Source organism: Anomaloglossus baeobatrachus, chromosome 1 (genome assembly GCF_048569485.1).
Source record: "Anomaloglossus baeobatrachus isolate aAnoBae1 chromosome 1, aAnoBae1.hap1, whole genome shotgun sequence".
In the NCBI taxonomy this organism is placed as follows: domain Eukaryota; kingdom Metazoa; phylum Chordata; class Amphibia; order Anura; family Aromobatidae; genus Anomaloglossus; species Anomaloglossus baeobatrachus.
The window spans coordinates 847,663,327-847,681,924 of NC_134353.1; the positions used below are offsets into that span (position 1 = coordinate 847,663,327).

Sequence of the window (18,598 nt, forward strand, 5' to 3'; positions counted from 1 at the left end):
CTGTTAAAAGATATGTGACCGCTGCAGCCAATCACAGGTCACTGGGGTATAATGACAGATTGAATGATGACATTTTCATTACCGCAGCCGATGGAGCCTCTTGTTTTGGATGCAGCAGGTGCTAGTAGGTGTTAACTTTGTTATTTTCTGTAAAAGCAAAATCCTTGGGCAATGTTACCCCTTTAAATAATGGCATAACACAGTTGCACAACTTGCTGAACATACTAAAGGGAAGGGGTTAAGTAAACTGTGCATAATCTATATATATAATTGCCTTATTCTGTCTGTCTGTCTGTCTGTCTGTCTATCTGTCTATCTGTCATGCTCCAAAATTGTGTCCTTACGGTGACACAAAGCTGATTGGCCGCTGGGCTCGCCATGGCCCCGCCCCCCACACGGATTGGCCTCTCGCCCCGGCTCTCTGCAGGCCCGGCCCCCCTCACGCAATGCACGCTCGCTCTGGCCCAACTGACACGGACCTCCGATTCCCAGGTGAGTACACACACACACATCAGATCACACTCACTCTCACACTCACTCTCACACACACCTCACACATCACAACATGCTGGGATATCGCTTGCTTCTACACCGGCTCCGTCAGGATCCCGGCAGCGCCAGACATAACCTTGCGATGCTGGGATCTTGACGGAGGCCGTGAAAGCTGGTAACCATTATACACATCGGGTAACTAAGGTCCCTTAGTTACCCGATGTGTATCATAGTTACCAGTGTACACCGGCTCACACTCACTCTCACACACACCTCACACACACATCACATCGCATCCACACATCAAGGTCCTGCAGCTGCGGAACATACACACACATAACAGCACACACACACACACAAATCAGATCACACTCACACACACCTCACACATCACATCGCATCCAAATACTCACAACATCCTGGGATATCGCTTGCTTCTCGGCGGCGATACTGTGCTGTTGTGAGCTTCCAGGACCTGCCGGGGGATCACATGGCCAGAAGCATGTGATATCCCCGGATGTTGTGAGTATCAGCGCGTATGTGCAATATCGTCAGTGTGTGTGTCTTTGTGTGTGAGTGTATGCGATCGGGTGTGTGTGAGTGTATGCGATCGGGTGTGTGTGAGTGTATGCGATCGGGTGTGTGTGAGTGTATGCGATCGGGTGTGTGTGAGTGTATGCGATCGGGTGGGTGTGTGTGGGTGTGTGTGAGTGTATGCGATCGGATCTGTGAGTGTCGGCAGAGGAGCACGGCGTGCTGGAGGAGGCTGAGAGGAGAGAAGCTGAACCTGGGGAAGGCTGGGATGGGGAGGCTGATGATGGAGACGGAGAGGCTGATGCTGGCACAGCATGGCGGATGGAGCACGTTTGGGAGTGCGCAGCATGGCGGATGGAGCACCTTTGGGAGTGCGCAGCATGGCGGATGGAGCACCTTTGGGAGTGCGCAGCATGGCGGATGGAGCACCTTTGGGAGTGCGCAGGATGGGAGATGGAGCACGATGGGGGGTGCGCAGCATACGGGATGGAGCACGATGGGGAGTGCGCTGCATGGGGGATGGAGCACGATGGGAAGTGCACACCTCCCCCCAACACACACACATACGCGCGCGCACTGCACAACACACCACACCACACACACACACTGGGAACCACAAACAACTGCCCTACACAGACACCCACACACACAGACAACGCTGCACACACAAATATACGCACATACCGCACAACACGCACATTGCACAAAACATACCTCCCCCCAAAACACACCACACACACACAAACTGCGCAACACACACACAACGCTACAGACACACAGCGCTCCACAAACAACGCAACACACAAACAACACCGCTCTCACCCCCCATCACACCCAGACAACACCCAGAACATGTACAGCCCCTACACAAACACTTGGTAACTACACACAACAACATCTATATATATATATATATATATATATATAACAAAAATCATACATGAACTACACAATACGTAAATTCTAGAATACCCGATGCGTAGAATCGGGCCACCTTCTAGTAGTAATCATAATTAATTAAATAAAATAATTAATAATAATTATACAATGTGCATGTATTGTGTTCCTGAGCCACTAGAGGGCGATCTTGTCACCGTTCGTATAGATAGTACTCGTAGTCTGATGGAAAGCATGAGTGAAGTGATATTTGGTTCCCGAGGTCACATGACTCCGCCCACTGACGTCATCACCCGGAGACAGCGGGAGGTGTTCCAAGATGGCGGCCTCCATACTGAGCCGGTTCATGCTGCTGTCCCGGTCCCGGGCGCTCTCGCTAGGCGCCGCTGTGACAGGTAGGAGCAGGGTGAGGAGTGGCAGTCAGGAGCGCTGTCTGTGGCAGCTGGCAGTGCTGTGGGCGTGTACCCGCTGCTCCAGTCTTCTGTGACATTGTGGCTGCTGTCAGTGTAGGTCCATGCGCGCTCCTATGTGCATGTAATGACCAGCTCGTCTATTATATATCATCACGTGCTTGTTGTCAGTGACTGGGAACAACAAGGGGCTGCATATTCATTCACCTAATACTGAGCTCTGGCTATAAATGTGTTGGCTCTGAGGCAGATGGCAGTGTTCAGTGTCTGTATGTAACCACGTGATCAGATATGAAGATCCTACATAAGTCACTTCTAGGCTGCTTTCACACATCCGGCACAATCCGGCAAATACCGGATGAAACGGATCCGGCGCTGGATGTGTTTTTATCTTCAATGAATTGTATTGTATTAGCACCGGCGGATTGTGCCTGATGCCCTTGCGTTTCATCCGCCGTGCGCCGGATCCGGTGAAATTTCTGTGTCCGGCTGCTGGAAATTACGCAGAAGGGAAGGTTTTTTGTCACCGGCAAAAAAACGTACCGTGCTGGATCCGGCAGCGTGTTGTAAAATGAAAGCCTATAGGCGCCGGATCCATCGCAATGCGGCGAAAGACGCATTCCATCGACTGATACGTTTTTTTTAACTGCGCATGCTCAGCTGTGTAAATTGTTTTTTGGTTAGGAAATATCTGTCTCTGTCAATTGGTCGGTCTCCTCCTCTCCCTCCCCGATCTCTCATACTCACCATTCACCAGCGCGGCGCTGCATGGCTGTCACAAAGCTCCCGTGGCTTCTCCTGCTTTGAAAATGCCGGCTGCTCATTATTCCATTTTATATTCCCTGCTTCCCCCGCCCACCAGCGCCCATGATTGGTTGCAGTCAGACGCGCCCCCACGCTGAGTGACAGCTGTCTCACTGCAACCAATCACAGCTGCCGGTGGGCGGGTCTATATCGTCTATAAATAAATAATTAAAAAAACTGACATGTTGTCCCCCCCAATTTTGATACCAGCCAAAGTAAAGCCACATGGCTGAAGGCTGGTATTCTCAGGATGGGGAGCCCCACATTATGGGGATCCTCCCCAGCCTAAAAATATGAGCCAGCAGCCACCCGGAATTGCCGCATCCATTAGATGCGATGGTCCCGGGACTCTACCCAGTTCATCCCGAATTGCCCTGGTGCGGTGGCAGTTTGGGTAATAAGGAGTTAATGGAAGCCCATAGCTGCCACTAAGTCCTAGGTTAATCATGGTAGGCGTCTATGAGACACACACCATGATTAATCAGTAGTGAAAGTAAATAAACACAAACACCGAAAAATCCTTTATTTGAAATAAAAGACAAAAAAATCCCCCTCTTTCATCACTTTATTAATTATTAAATACCCCTCCAGGTCCAATGTAATCCACATGAGGTCCCACGACGCTTTCAGCTCTGCTACATGGGAAGCTGACAGAAGCGGCCATAGAGCACCACCGCTCTGTGAGCTCCACGTTGCAACTGAAGTGAGTTGCGCTGTCAGTGGTGACGTCACTCCATTTTACCCGCGGCCACAGCTGGATTCTCGGTACAAACTGCTACAACGGATCCGTTTTTTTTTTTTTTTTACTGGATCAGTCTCATCAGTTTTACCACAATCTACGCCGCATCCGTTGCATCAGGCACACACCGGATTGTTCCTGACGGCATAAAACGGATGTGTGAAAGTAGCCTTGTAGGGGATGTGCAGCCCCTCTGACCTAACCTCCTATGCAGAGCTGATGCCGAGGCAATCCTGATGGGGCAAGGCTGCTGATGAGGTGAAGCTGCTATAATATACATCTGACATGCCATGCAGTAGCCTTGCAGGGGTGGACATACTGCTGGTGCAGCTGCAGTGGGGATCCAAACGTGGGGGGAGGCCCAAATAACTATCAAAAACTCAGTCCAAGGCTGCTGATGAGGTGAAGCTGCTATAATATACATCTGACATGCCATGCAGTAGCCTTGCAGGGGTGGACATGCTGCTGGTGCAGCTGCAGTGGGGATCCAAACGTGGGGGGAGGCCCAAATAACTATCAAAAACTCAGTCCTTTGGCTGCAGAGGGGAGAACCAGGGGCCGTTCTGGCGTCATTTGCAGATGCCTGCGGGCCCGCTCTACCACACTCTGCAAATTACACTGTGATGGCCTCACTTCTCCTGTTACTGTTGGAGCTGATACTGGCAGGGTCTGTGCAGAAAATGTGCGGCACTACTGGGAGTGAGCAGTCACACAGTATGCGGGGCTGGGGGAGCTCTGCCTCCCTGGACACCAGCCTTTATAGATGCTGGGAGGGAGGAGGTTGTACTGCTGGCATTGTGATCTGCAGAGGAGTCAAATGGACAGTGGGGATCCTTCCTCTCCCTCCATCTTGTCACTAGAAGTAGTCGAGACTGAGAGCAGAGGGAGGACATAGCAGCTGTAGCAGCAGCAGCTCAGCTCTCAGTCCTGCTCTGGGCTGTGTCCTCTATTTCGCTGACCAGAGACTTCTGCACTGACCACAGCTGCCATCCTGGGATGGGGAAGCACTTTGAAGACCCTGCTCATCTTGCTTCCTTCTGCTCAGGCAATGTTCCCCAATTCTGACAATGCGCCATGCCACACAGCTAGGTCAATCAGTGTGTGGATGAAGGACCACCACATCAAAACCCTGTCATGGCCAGCCTAATCTCCAGACCTGAACCCCATTGAAAACCTCTGGAATGTAATCAAGAGGTAGATGGATAGTCACAACCCATCAAAAAAAGAACTGCTTACATTTTTGCACCAGGAGTGGCATGAGGTCACCAAAAGCAGTGTGAAAGACTGGTGGAAAGCAGCCAAGACGCATGAAAGCTGTGATTAAAAATCATGGTTATTCCACAAAATATTGATTTCTGAACTCTTCCTGACATAAATTAGTATTGTTGTTTCTAAATGATTATGAACTTGTTTTCTTGCATTATTTGAGGTCTGATAGCAATGCATTGTTTTTTTATTTTGACCATTTCTCATTTTCAGAAAATAAATACAATTTATTGCTTGGAAATTCGGAGAAGTTGTCAGTAGATTATAGAATGAAAGAACAATTTTTACATTTTACTGAAATATACCTATAAAGAGAAAAATCAGAAAAACTGACAATTTTGCAGAGCTCTCTTAATTTTTGCCAGAGCTGTATTATCCACAATGATTTTTTTTATATCCATAGAAGTTATATGCACCTCATCTCATTTGCATATATATATTCAAATCAATTGGGGGATGTGCAGAACTCGGCCACAATGCCATCGCCAGAGCTGTGCAGTTCTGTAATTGTGTAGCTCTTGCCAACGCCGACTCAGAGAACAGCTGATCAGCGGGGCACCGGGTGTAACAGCCGTCTGATCAGATATTGATGACCTATCCTAAGGACAAGCCATCAACGTTAAAGTAATGGACAACCCCTTTAAAGAAATATCAGCATTCTTTCTTATACCTGAAGCATCTCTTTAGTCATTTTTTTACCTCTTTGGCCACCAGTTTGTGTTTTTTATTGCTAACTTGCATTGATTAAACTAGTGAGAGGCACCAAGCAGAAGCCACATGTAAACCAGTCGGGTCACTTCTTTTAATCCCTTTACATCTTTAGAAACCTGAAGCCGTTAAAAGAAGCTGAAAAGACGGAACATATGAACAATAAGTGTTTTTACATAGCAGCGCGTAAGTTTATTCTTTTTAGCATGTATTTACCACTTTTTCAGGCAGATTACTGAGCGCACCTTCATCAAAAGACATTGTGTGCACACAGGCCATTCCAGTGAATGCTATACCAAGTCACTGTGTTTCTCTGCTACATCGCAGCACCGGGCAAATGTATGAGGTCTCACAAGGAAGATGGCGCCATAAGGATGATGCAAAGAAAAAAAATGCTATTTGCAATGTGCTTGCCTCAAGTCATCATGTAGCCCTGTCTAATGTCACAGTTGGAATCTTCTTTGTATGGATCCTGTACATGCACATTACAATGATGGGGCAGAATGAGGAGCTGAACCTGTGCCATCAACAGTCAAGTCCCTGTAAAGGCCCTGTCACACACACAGATAAATCTGCGGCAGATCTGTGGTTGCAGTGAAATTGTGGACAATCAGTGCCAGGTTTGTGGCTGTGTACAAATGGAACAAAATGTCCAGGATTTCACTGCAACCACAGATCTGCCAAAGATTTATCTCTGTGTGTGACGGGGCCTTTACATTCTGCATCAGCATTTTAAAGGGATCCTCTCTTTTGGTTTTCCCTATACAAAGTAGGGCCTGCACCTGTAAGCCATTATATATGGCATTGTGGAATGCTTTTATATATGTTCAAAGCCGCTCTGCATAACGCAAAAAAAGAAGCTTTTACTATAATCACCTGCGGGGCGGTCCGCTCCGATGGTCATCTGTGGTCTTGACCCGGCGCCTCCTCTCTTCTTGCGATCACCGTCCTCCTTCCCTGCTTCATGTGGATGATGCGTCCTTCGTCATCCACACAGTGTCCCCCATTCTGATCAGGCACGCTCCTCTGTGTCCTGCTGAGGGCAGAGCAAAGTGCTGTAGGGCGTTATGCAGAGCAGTTAAGGGGCATATATACAGCATTCTACAGTGCTATATACAAAGGCTTACTGGTGCTGGCCTTAATGTATATGGGGAAAACCTGCTGAGAGGTTCCCTTTAACCACTTGGATAATAGTGTCAGTTACTCCAGCATCTAAGTGGCTAGTAAGAGGATGGGCACTCTGTTGTCACCCAAGAGGTGCCCTTGTGACCGGATTGCAGACTGTCAGTGTTTTTCATGGCAGCTGAGGCCTAACAGCTCTGTCTGTGTTTCTAGACCTTTATAACCTTATAATGCGCAAACATTTTAAGGCTATGTGCGCACGTGTGCGCTCTGCACCGCACCTAAAAGGTGCGCTTCAGAGCGCAACTGAAAAGCTCCGTTCTGAAGCGCATGGTGCCGGCAGAGAACGTGCGCTCTGCATGCAGCTCCTGCCATAGACAGAGCAGGAGCTGCCGGCAAAGCGCATGGAAGAAGTGACATGTCTTTTCTTAGAACGCGCGCTTTCGGCAGCAGCCGAAGCGCTGCGCTCTAAGACGCCACGTGCGCACGGCCCCTGCACAATCTCCATAGATTATGCAGGGGACGCAGGACGCATGCAGTTACGCTGCGCTACAAAGCGCAGCGTAACTGCATGTAATACGCACACGTGCGCACATAGCCTAAGGCTCAACCACTTTAAAGGGAATCTGTCAGCTCAATTTACTGATAGTGTGTGTGTTGGTTATAATAAGAATGAATCCTTACCTTTTATTAACCCCTTTACAACTTGTCCCTTTTAATGTGGGCTCGCGCGGTGAGCCCGCATCTTTCCCCACACATGTCTGCAGGTCTGATCAGCCAACATGTTCATCTAACAGGCGCGGGTGAAAATCCCACTGTCAATCTCTGACAGTGGTTATCAACACTCTCCAGTGGGGAGCACATCATTCTCCGCTCCCATCGGCAATTCCTTAATGTGATCGTAGGGGTACCGAACAGTTATCATGACAGTCGGGGGTCAGCTGATGACCCCTTTCACTGTCATGACGTAGTTACTGTGAACGTCGGCTGAGCGCTGGCATTCATAGGAGATCGGCATTTCCGCTCTACAGAGCAGGGCTGATGATGCTGAAGCATTGCTCTGATCAGTAGAAGTAAATTAGTGTCAAGTCCCCTAAAGGGACTAGTAAAAGTAATAGAAAAAGTGTTAAAAAAAAAAAATAAAAAATTAACTAATGCAAGAGGCGATCTAAACATCGCATCTACCCAAAATTGGTATAATTAAAAACGTGTTTTAATGTTTTAATGACACATTAAATAAGCCATTACTAAGACCCAGATTCTGAAAAATGAGTGCGCTACAGGTCTCAGAAAATGGCGACAAAAGCACAATTCTTTTTTATGACATTTCTTTTCACCACTTAAACCCCCCCCCCCCAAAAAAAAACAACCCACATGTTTGGTATCTATGAACTCGTACTGACCTGGGGAATCATACTGCTAGGTCACTTTTACCATATAGTGAATATGGTAACTATAGAACATGAAAACAAATGGGGAGTTACTCTTTTTTTTTTAATTTATTTATTTCGCCGCACTTGGATTTTTTTCCCATTTTCTAGTACAATATGGTGCAGAATGAATGGTGACAATCTAAAGTACAACTTGTCCCAAAACAAATAGTCCTCATATGGCTATATTGATGGAAAAATAAAAACGTTATGGTTCTTGAAAGGAGGGAAGGAAAAAACGAAAACAGAACATGGAGCATCGCCCGGGGGGTGAAGGGGCTAAACAAAAGCGCTCATCTGCTGCAGGGGAAATTATTTTAGCAGTGGTATGCAAATGAGTTTGCAAGTGCTGTGGGTGGGATAAATGATAGAGCCCGTCCTCTGCCTCAGCGCCCAGCTCCGTTCTCTGCCTCCACTAAGTGATTGACAGTTACATGTAAATATTAGTTACACAAGAGCTTTGTGTTATACGGAACTTGGCTATTACTGTGCCCTATACTGTAAATTTATATTAGTATGTGATTAGAAAATATCATTGTGGTGTGAAGACGAAGGGGGGGGGCGCAGACACATTCTTCGCACAGGTGCCCCCTGCACTCTGTGTCCCCCCTGCAGCCTTGCAGTCCTTGCACAGAGGCCCCCTGCACTCTGTCCCCCCTGCAGCTTTGCAGTCCTCGCATAGGGGCCCCCTATACTATGTTCCTCTTGCAGCCCCCGCACAGGGGCCCCCTGCACTGTGTCCTCCCTGCGACCTTGCAGCCTTGCACAGGGGCCCCCTGCTCTTTGTCCGCCACAGTAGCCTTGCAGCCCTCACACAGGGGCCCCCTGCTCTCTTTGTCCGCCTCTGTAGCCTTGCAGTCCTTGCACAGGGGCTCCCTGCTCTTTGTCCGCCTCTGCAGCCTTGCAGTCCTTGCACAGGGGCCCCCTGCACTGTGTCCCCGTTCAACCTTGCAGTTCTTGCACAGGGGCCCCCTGCACTCTGTGTCCTCCTTGCAGTCCTCGCACACGGGTCCACTGCACACTGTGTCCCCCCTGCAGCCTTGCAAAGCTCGCATAGGGGCCCCCTATACTGTCCCCCCCCCTGCAGCCTTGCAGTCCTTGCACAGGGGTCCCCTACACTCTGTGCCCCCCCCCCCTGCAGCCGCATACATGGCATCTAGGTAATTGTACATGAAGCTCCCTCAAACTCCCCATTAGCTCTCCTGTATTGTGTGCAGTGCTATGAGTCAGGGCTATAACAAAGGCCAGCCATGACTATACACCTATATACTTGCTCTGATCTGCCTTTATTCACGCAGCCCCATGTGTAATTTACTAAGTGGCTTTTTTTTATTCTGCAGGAAAAAGGTTCCTACTTTCTCCAGCGTACGTGAATGAGAAAGCGTGGGAGAAGTGGGAGAAAGAGACCCACGACTTAGGTAAGTCCTGCGATACTTATATGTGCTATTTGGGTCCATGGTCCCTCCACACCCTGAACCTCAGACACTTTGTTGTTTTGTAAATGGTATATCTCAAGGACAACCCGCTTTATATTATTACAACTTTGGGTTTTATGTATGTTTGCGTTTAGTTTTTTTTACCAGTATAGCACAGCCTCGCAATGTTCTTACTACTAAAGATACCAGAACCTTTGACCCCATTAAAACTTTTTCCCCACTTTCAGGTCAGTGGCCTTGAATGCTTTGAACTAAAAAATAGAGCAGGTACTCCTTTTCCCCGGGCCCAGTGCTGCCTCCCTGCTGCTGCTCGGGTCTCAGTGTTTTATCAGCAGCGGTGATGTCACATCGACACCTCAAATCACTGCTGCAGCCAATCACCGAGCTTAGTGGCTCAGGCTGTCTACCTTGTCACAGCTGTTGAGCTCAGTGATTGGCTGCAGCAGGGATGTGACATCACCACTGCTGCCAAAACACCTATTCCCGAGCAGTGAGACAGTGCCTTACTTGGGAGAGCGAGTATCAGCTCTGTGTGTTATTTTAGAGTTTTTGGGGTTCACTTTTCTGAAAATAGAAAACCCCTTTCAAGTACGTCTGACATAGCTTTATGAACAGAAACCATTACTGGTGTACGCTTCTTCTATATGCGCTAAAATCACTGACAAAAGGTGACATCATCAGCACTTTATTTGCCAAGCCGTCAGTGGGGTGCCGTGCACAAGCCGGACATATCTGCTCATTTCCTTTGAGCCCACAGAGGCCTTACCAAATGGTTTCTTGCCACATAGAATAGGAAGATTAGTGAGTAATCGCCTTTGTACGCCCTGCCATTGGCACTACACACTGCCGACTACTGCTCATGAGTCCATGGTGCCTCCTCTATCAAGAACACTGCAGTCAGGAATTAGTATGGGAGCGAGTCTTATTGTACAATAGCATTTGTCAAACCCACAAAGTCTGATAATCTGGGCTTTATTTCCAGGATAGAACGGCTATAATAGGCTGAATTTTTTGCATAGCCATATATGAGGCTGTTAGTTTGGGTCAGAAGATCGGCATTCCATCCTGTGGTCCATATCTGGATTGTGAACCATGGATGTCTCAAAGCCACACACAGGACCCCCCCACCCCCAAAAAAAACCCAAATAAACAAATAACAAAAACCAACAGCTTTCATATATGCATAGCTCCAAAAAACAGCAAGAATAGCAAATGCAACCAAATTGTTGTTTTTCTTCTGCTGCCCTTTCCTCAGTGAACACCAGGGGGTGCTATTGCCTCAGTTTAATGCTTTTTTTGTTCTATCTGGTTCCAGTCCATATCAGGAGAACGCTCGAGTTTATATAATACGGGCATTAAACTTGCTTATTATCCTAATATTCAGCCAAAAAAGTACATTTGTAACAATTTGACCTGCCCACGATTAGAGTCCTGTCCCTGTGAGCATATGATAGGGGTCTATGTAAAATGTCCATTTAAAGGGAACCTGTCAGGTCCATTATGCACCCTGAACCACGAGCAGTTCTGGGTGCATATTGCTAATCCCTGCCTAACCATCCTTGTATACACTAGCATAGATAAAGAGATCTTTAGAAAAAGTATTTCTAAAGATCTTTTATTATATGCTAATGAGCGAGGGGACTAGTCCCCTGGCCGTTAGTTCCCCTGGCTAGTCGGCTCCATTAGTATGTTAGTACTCCCCTGTGGGTATGTGAACATGCTAATGAATGTGCAGCATCAGAGGATGATCTCGCTCACCTTTCCACTGCCATTGATGCCTGACACTGGATTTTGGCTCAGTGCGCATGACCCTGGAGTCTCGGTTACGTGCACTACTTCACTTTGAAACCAGGGCACGTACAACCGGCTTCATAGTGTGAATGACCGTAACTTCGGGGTCATGCGCACCGAGCCGAAATCCAGTATTGGGTGGCGATGGCCACAGAGAGCTGAGTGAGATCATTCTCTGACGCTGCACATTCTTTAGCATGATGGCACACCCACAGGGGCGTACTAACATACTAATGGGGCCAACTAGCCAGGGAATCTAACGCCCAGGGGACTAGTCCCTGCGCTCATTAGCATACGGTAAAAGATCTTTAGAAATACTTTTTCTAAAGATCCCTTTATCTATGCTGGTGTATACAGGGACGGTTAGGCAGGGATTAGCAATATGCAACCAGAACTGATCGTGGTTCTGGGTGCATATTGGACCTGACAGGTTCCCTTTAATGGGAATCCAGGTGTTGAGACTCATACTGAAAACTAAAATGTGTCGGGCTGAGATGCTAAGCGGAGCGTGGTGCTCATTTCTCATACACTCCACCCGGCTCTCCACTCAAAGCGAAGCGTAGATTTAGGCTACGTTCACATATCCAGTAATCATCCGCTAGAACAGATCTATCAGCAATGCATTGACAAAAGATTTGTGCAGTATAACTTTTACAAAACTGATTTCAGTTGAATTCTTTTTTTTTTTAACTTTGGAGTTTATGGAAAATGCATCCGTTAACAGATCCCTATTTATTGTCCATTTGAAACCGATCCTGTAAAAAATAACAGATCCTTTAAAAATGAAAGAAAAAAAACAGATGGCTAAATAACGGATGCGTTTTCTATAGTAATGTTAAAAACACGGGTCTGTAATAATAGCTGGAAAACAGAGAAAGCAAATAGGGTTTTACCCGGGTGATGAATGAGGGTGAAAGCACCTCACCTCGGTGGGTTCTGACTGCCACAACCATTGTACTGGCGTATAACACAGCTGCTGCAGCCCCACGTGTAGGTAGATTTGGAATGCTGCAGGAAGGGTCAATGACGCTCTGCCATGAATAGAAAAAAGTCCAGGAAAAATGAATGGTGATTTTATTTAACAACGCATTTCGGAGAGTTTGTTCTCCTTCATCAGGTAAAAAGTACATTGGGCAGCACGGTGGCTCAGTGGTTAGCACTGTAGTCTTGCAGCACTGGCGTCCTGGGTTCTAATCCCACCAAGGACAACATCTGCAAGGAGTTTGTATGTTCTCCCTGTGTTTACCTTGGTTTCCTCCGGCTTCTTCGGTTTCCTCCCACACTCCAAAGACATACTGATTGGGAATTTAGATTGTGAGCCCCAATGGGGACAGTGATGATGTATGTAAAGTGCTGTGGAATGTGTTAGTGCTATATAAAAATAAAGATTATTATTATTATTAATTACATTTAAAGGGACTGTATCGCGTTTTTTTTAGTTTTTTATCAAAATAAGTGATTTTGAAATGAAGTATTTCTAATTCAAAATGAAATTCGTAGCTTATTTAGTTTTTATGTAATTCTAGTTTTACTGTATGTACTGGGGGCCATGTTGGATTTGCTGTGTGTGTAACGACAGTTCCACACTCCTTTATGGCAGCCCCTGTGCATAGAGAATAGTGGTCGCTATCCGACCCTATGTGTACCGTTACAGTGGGTGTGTGCTGTCACCTGGATGCGCCCCCTGGGCTGTCCATATCACAGCAAAGGGCAGATTTCAGCGCCATTTTTGTGGAGATTCAATCCATGCTCTTTGCGCCACTTTACACCTGTCAACCGCCGGGATGTAAGTCCGGTACACCTCCACTTCCCCCGTTACAGATCACACAACCCTCCCTCCCTCTGTTCTCACCAGCCCCCGCCCCCTGCCGTTACCGTCTGTTATTAAATCACGTCCCTCCGCTGTCCCCAGCCCCTTTCTGGCGGCCTCTGGTGTGTGTGTCCTCCCTCTGCTCTCACCAGCCCCCTGCCGTTACCGTCTGTAATGAAACCCCCTCCCTCCCCCAGCTGTCCTCATCCCCGTCCACGTTCGTGTGTGTGTCAACCCTTCCGCTTGCTACTCTGTGTGTACTGGTGATACTGTCTGCAGGGTTGTTTATCTAATCCTCCCCTGTGTGATACTGTGTGCTGAGCTGTGTATCTAATCCTCCCCTGTGTGATGCTGTGTGCTGAGCTGTGTATCTAATCCTCCCCTGTGTGATACTGTGTGCTGAGCTGTGTATCTAATCCTCCCCTGTGTGATACGGTCTGCTGAGCTGTGTATCTAATCCTCCCCTGTGTGATGCTGTGTGCTGAGCTGTGTATCTAATCCTCCCCTGTGTGATACTGTGTGCTGAGCTGTGTATCTAATCCTCTCCTGTGTGATACTGTCTGCTGAGCTGTGTATCTAATCCTCTCCTGTGTGATACTGTGTGCTGAGCTGTGTATCTAATCCTCTCCTGTGTGATACTGTGTGCTGAGCTGTGTATCTAATCCTCCCCTGTATGATACTGTGTGCTGAGCTGTGTATCTAATCCTCCCCTGTGTGATACTGTGTGCTGAGCTGTGTATCTAATCCTCCCCTGTGTGATACTGTGTGCTGAGCTGTGTATCTAATCCTCTCCTGTGTGATACTGTCTGCTGAGCTGTGTATCTAATCCTCCCCTGTTTGATACTGTGTGCTGCGCTGTGTATCTAATCCTCCCCTGTGTGATACTGTGTGCTGAGCTGTATCTAATCCTCATGTGCGATACTGTGTGCTGAGTTGTGTATTTCTCTCCTGTGTGATACTGTCTGCTGAGCTGTGTATCTAATCCTCCCCTGTTTGATACTGTGTGCTGCGCTGTGTATCTAATCCTCCCCTGTGTGATACTGTGTGCTGAGCTGTATCTAATCCTCATGTGCGATACTGTGTGCTGAGTTGTGTATTTCTCTCCTGTGTGATACTGTCTGCACAGCTGTGTATCTAATACTACCCATATCCATCATATAGTGCCAACTACTGAGCCACCATATAGTGCCAACTACTGAGCCACTGTACAGTGCCAACTACTGAGCCACTGTACACTGCTAACTACTGAACCACCGTACTGTGCCAACTACTGAGCCACCGTACTGTGCCAACTACAGAGCCACCATACAGTGCCAACTACTGAGCCACCGTACAGTGCTAACTACTGAGCCACCATACTGTGCCAACTAGAGAGACAACTACTGAGCCACCATACAGTGCTAACTACTGGGCCACCATACAGTGCCAACTACTGAGCCACCGTACTGTGCCAACTAGAGAGACAACTACTGAGCCACCATACAGTGCCAACTACTGAGCCACCGTACAGTGCCACCATACAGAGCCACCATACAGTGCCACCATACTGAGCCACCGTACAGTGCTAACTACTGAGCCACCATACAGTGCCATACAGCGTATACTGTATGTGTAACAGTCAGTGTATATATGTGGGTGCTATGACCGCAGTCTGTGTATATATATGTGTAACAGTCACTGTATATACGTGTAAGGCTCTGTGCGCACTTGCCGTTTTTTGCCGCGGATTTCCTGCGGTTTTGCTGCATGTTTTGCTGCAGAAAACGTTCGTAACATCTCTGCAGTGAATCACCAGCAAAACCTATGGGAAAAAAGTGCTGTGCACACTATGCAGATCTTGACAGCTGCATGTTTTGCTCAGGTCCCTGCGGTTTCGAGGGCTGAGAGATCAATCACCCGCAGACTGTGGGTCGGCAGAGGATTGATCCCCGGTATCTGGCCGGATGCTGCTCCCCATATAAAGTTTATGGGGAGTAGAATCTGCCCCAAAGGGGTAGGAGCAAGCGCTTCATACTCACCGATGACCGGGCGGCTGTCACACTGCTCTCACGGCGGTGGCTTTCATCTTCCAAAGCCGGCTCATTATTCCATCTCGTATTCACTCCTTCCCCGCTCACCGTTGGCTGTGATTGGTTGCAGGCAGACACACCCCAATGCTGAGTGACAGCTCTCTCAGTGTAACCAAACCAATCACAGCCGCCGGTGGGCGGGTCCATAGTGTACAGTAAACCAAAAAAAGTATCAAAAACAGCGTGCGGTCCGCCCCAATTTTTCTAATCAGCCAGGATAAAGCATCACAGCTGGGGGCTGGTATTCTCAGGCTGGGGAGGCCCACGTTATGGGGAGCCCCCCAGCCTAAAAATATCATCCAGCAGCCACCCGCAATGGCCGCATCCATTAGATGTGACAGTGCCGGACTTTTCACGGGTCTTCTCGTTGCCGTGATGCGGTGGCAATCGAGGTAATGAAGGAGTTAACGGCAGCAGCCCATAGCTGCCAATAAGTCATAGTTTACTGATGGCAGGCGTCTATATGACACCCCCTCATCACTAAACTGTAACTGAAAGTAAGGTTCACACACTGCTTTGCTGCTTTTTTGTGCGTTTTTTGTAGCAAAAACGTACAAAAAAGCACCTGTTGCAAAAAACCGCGGCAACAACGCATGATTTTTTACCGCGTTTTTTTGCTGCGTTTTTGCTCACTCCGTTTTTATGCGTTTTTAACATTGAACAATGCCATTAAAGATTGTTTAAAAAATAAAAAAAGATAAAAGGTCTGACATTTCCTTCTTCAATATGTTCTTCATTCTCCACTAGTGTATGCAGGAGAGCAGACAGCTGCAGAACTACAAGGCTCAGCATGCTCCATCCAGGACTGTATGCTGGAGGGACAGGCAGGGGGAGTAGAACTACAAAGCTCAGCATACTCCATCCAATAGTGTATGCAGGAGAGCAGACAGCAGCTGCAGAACTACAAGGCTCAGCATCCTCCATCCAGGACTGTATGCAGTAGTTTTTTGCCCCCCAAAAAATTGACATGGGCTTCGCCATATTTTTGTATGCTAGCCAGGTACAGCAGGCAGGTACGGGCTGCCCCCAACCCCCAGCTGCCTATTTGTACCAGGTTGTGAACCAAAAATATAGCGAAGCCCTTATTTTTAAATTATTTCATGACTTTCATGAAATAATTAAAATAAAAAAAAGACGTGGGCTTTGCCCAATTTTTGAGTCCAGCCAGGTACAACTAGGCAGCTGGGGATTGGAATATGCAGGGCAGAGTACCCATGCTTTCTGGGCACCCGTGCTGCGTATTGCAGTCCGCAGCCACCCCAGAAAATGGCGCTTTCATAGAAGAGCCATCTTCTGGCGCTGTATCCAACTCTTCCAGCTGCCCTGATGCCGGGTGGCTCGCTGGGTAATAATGGGGTTAGGGCTAGCTTTATATTATCAGCTGGCCCTAAGCCCGAAATTCATGGTGTCACGCCAATATTAGACATGGCCACCATGAATTTCTAGTAAAGATAAAAAAAAACACAACACAGAAAAATATTTTTATTAGAAATAAAACACAACACAATTAGTGACTCCATCTTTATTGAAATAAAGAACCCCCCTCCGCAGTAATCCTGGGTCAAGGGTCCCGCGCCGTCCAATATCATCTGATCGGTTTGCTGGAAGGCATACCGATCAGATGTTGTGTCAGGATAAAGGATGTGAATCACATCACACATCAGCTGATTGTATAAAAGCTGTTTATACAATCAGCTGATGCATCAGTGAAAAAAAAAAAACCTACACACTTACGTGCTGGCTCCTGTCCGATCGCTGCAGGAGCTGCCGGTGATCAGCTGATAGTCTCCTGACGGCATCAGCTGATAGCCGGGCGGTAAAAAGCCGGAGTCACCGCGCGACTTGTGATCAGCTGATGCGTCAGGTGACTGCATCAGGTGATTCTACGCCAGGTCCTGCATCCATCGGACGAGCCTTGGAACCGGCACACAGCCGCAGCGGCGGTACCGTAAGAGGAGATGGGAGCGGGCATGGCACCGGGAGTCTGCAGACAGGTGAGTATGTCTTTTTTATTTTTTTCTACTGTTCACGGGAGCGGGCCTGCCGCCCGCACGGGAGCGGGCCTGCCGCCCGCACGGGAGCGGGCCTGCCGCCCGCACGGGAGCGGGCCTGCTGCCCGCACGGGAGCGAGACTGATGACCGCACGGGAGACTGATGACCGCAAAAAAAAAAAAATTAGACGATACAGTCCCTTTAATGTGATTTCGACCTGATGAAGGAGAAAAAACTCTCCGAAACGCGTTAAGTAAAATCGACATTAATTTTTCCTGGAGTTTCCTGCTATTCATTGTAGCGCCATAAAAAAACAACCAAAAAACAAAAACCGCGTCTAGCTGAAATCAGTTATTTAAAAACAGACAAAAAAAAACGTTCTGTCTGCACAACTTTTTTGCCAACAGATGGAGCTGGATTTGTTCCTTATTGGAACTATGGAGAATAAAAAAATTGTAAGGCCTCATTCACAGATCAGTGTTTTTCATCAATATTTAGAACTTATAGAGAAAAACTGTAAATGAAAGATTGTCACCCGTTCTGTGTTTTGGAGACACTCCTGGTTTTGGTATAAAAATACTGATCAAAAATACGGACGTGTGAATGAGACCTTATTGCCGGCTTCCACTGACATTACACTACAATAAAGGACAGTTGAGTGCTGATTAGTGTGATCAAGGCTGCGGATGGTCTGAGTCTAATGGAGTCATCTTTTATAAGGAAATTAAGGCAGTAGCAGATGGGTTTAATTGGTGTGTGAGTTATAGATGGGATTTCTACTTCCATCTGTTACCTTTCGGTATGTGCTGTCTGCGGCAGACACTCCGAGCCACGCTGAGTGCTGGATCCATTTCATTATTACATTCTTATCCATCTAATGAGTCGTCTGCCTGGAAAATATTTCTGTGTATTCTCCTCATTATACTCCATGTGCTGTATGTATGACTCTCACCACTTTACGATGCCCATCAGAATAAAACCTAAAATGTCAAAATAAAATAGACGGCCTGGGGGGAGTGCTACAGTCCCGAATATACCGGACTCCTAAAGCTTTAGGGTATGTGCGCACGCTGCGTTCTGCAATTGTCAAAAAAATGC

At 47.5% G+C, this 18,598-nt stretch overlaps 1 protein-coding gene across 1 annotated transcript in view; it reads left to right on the plus strand.

Annotated features, from left to right (window-relative positions):
- Positions 1-2,215: 2,215 nt before the first annotated feature.
- The window catches only part of MRPS27 (mitochondrial ribosomal protein S27), a 150,352-nt gene continuing 133,969 nt past the window's right edge, over positions 2,216-18,598 (plus strand). The window contains exons 1-2 of the mRNA XM_075325246.1: positions 2,216-2,318; positions 9,743-9,820. Coding sequence (XP_075181361.1) covers positions 2,243-2,318; positions 9,743-9,820 — 154 coding nt within the window. The 5' untranslated portion in view covers positions 2,216-2,242. The remainder of the gene's footprint in view (positions 2,319-9,742; positions 9,821-18,598) is intronic.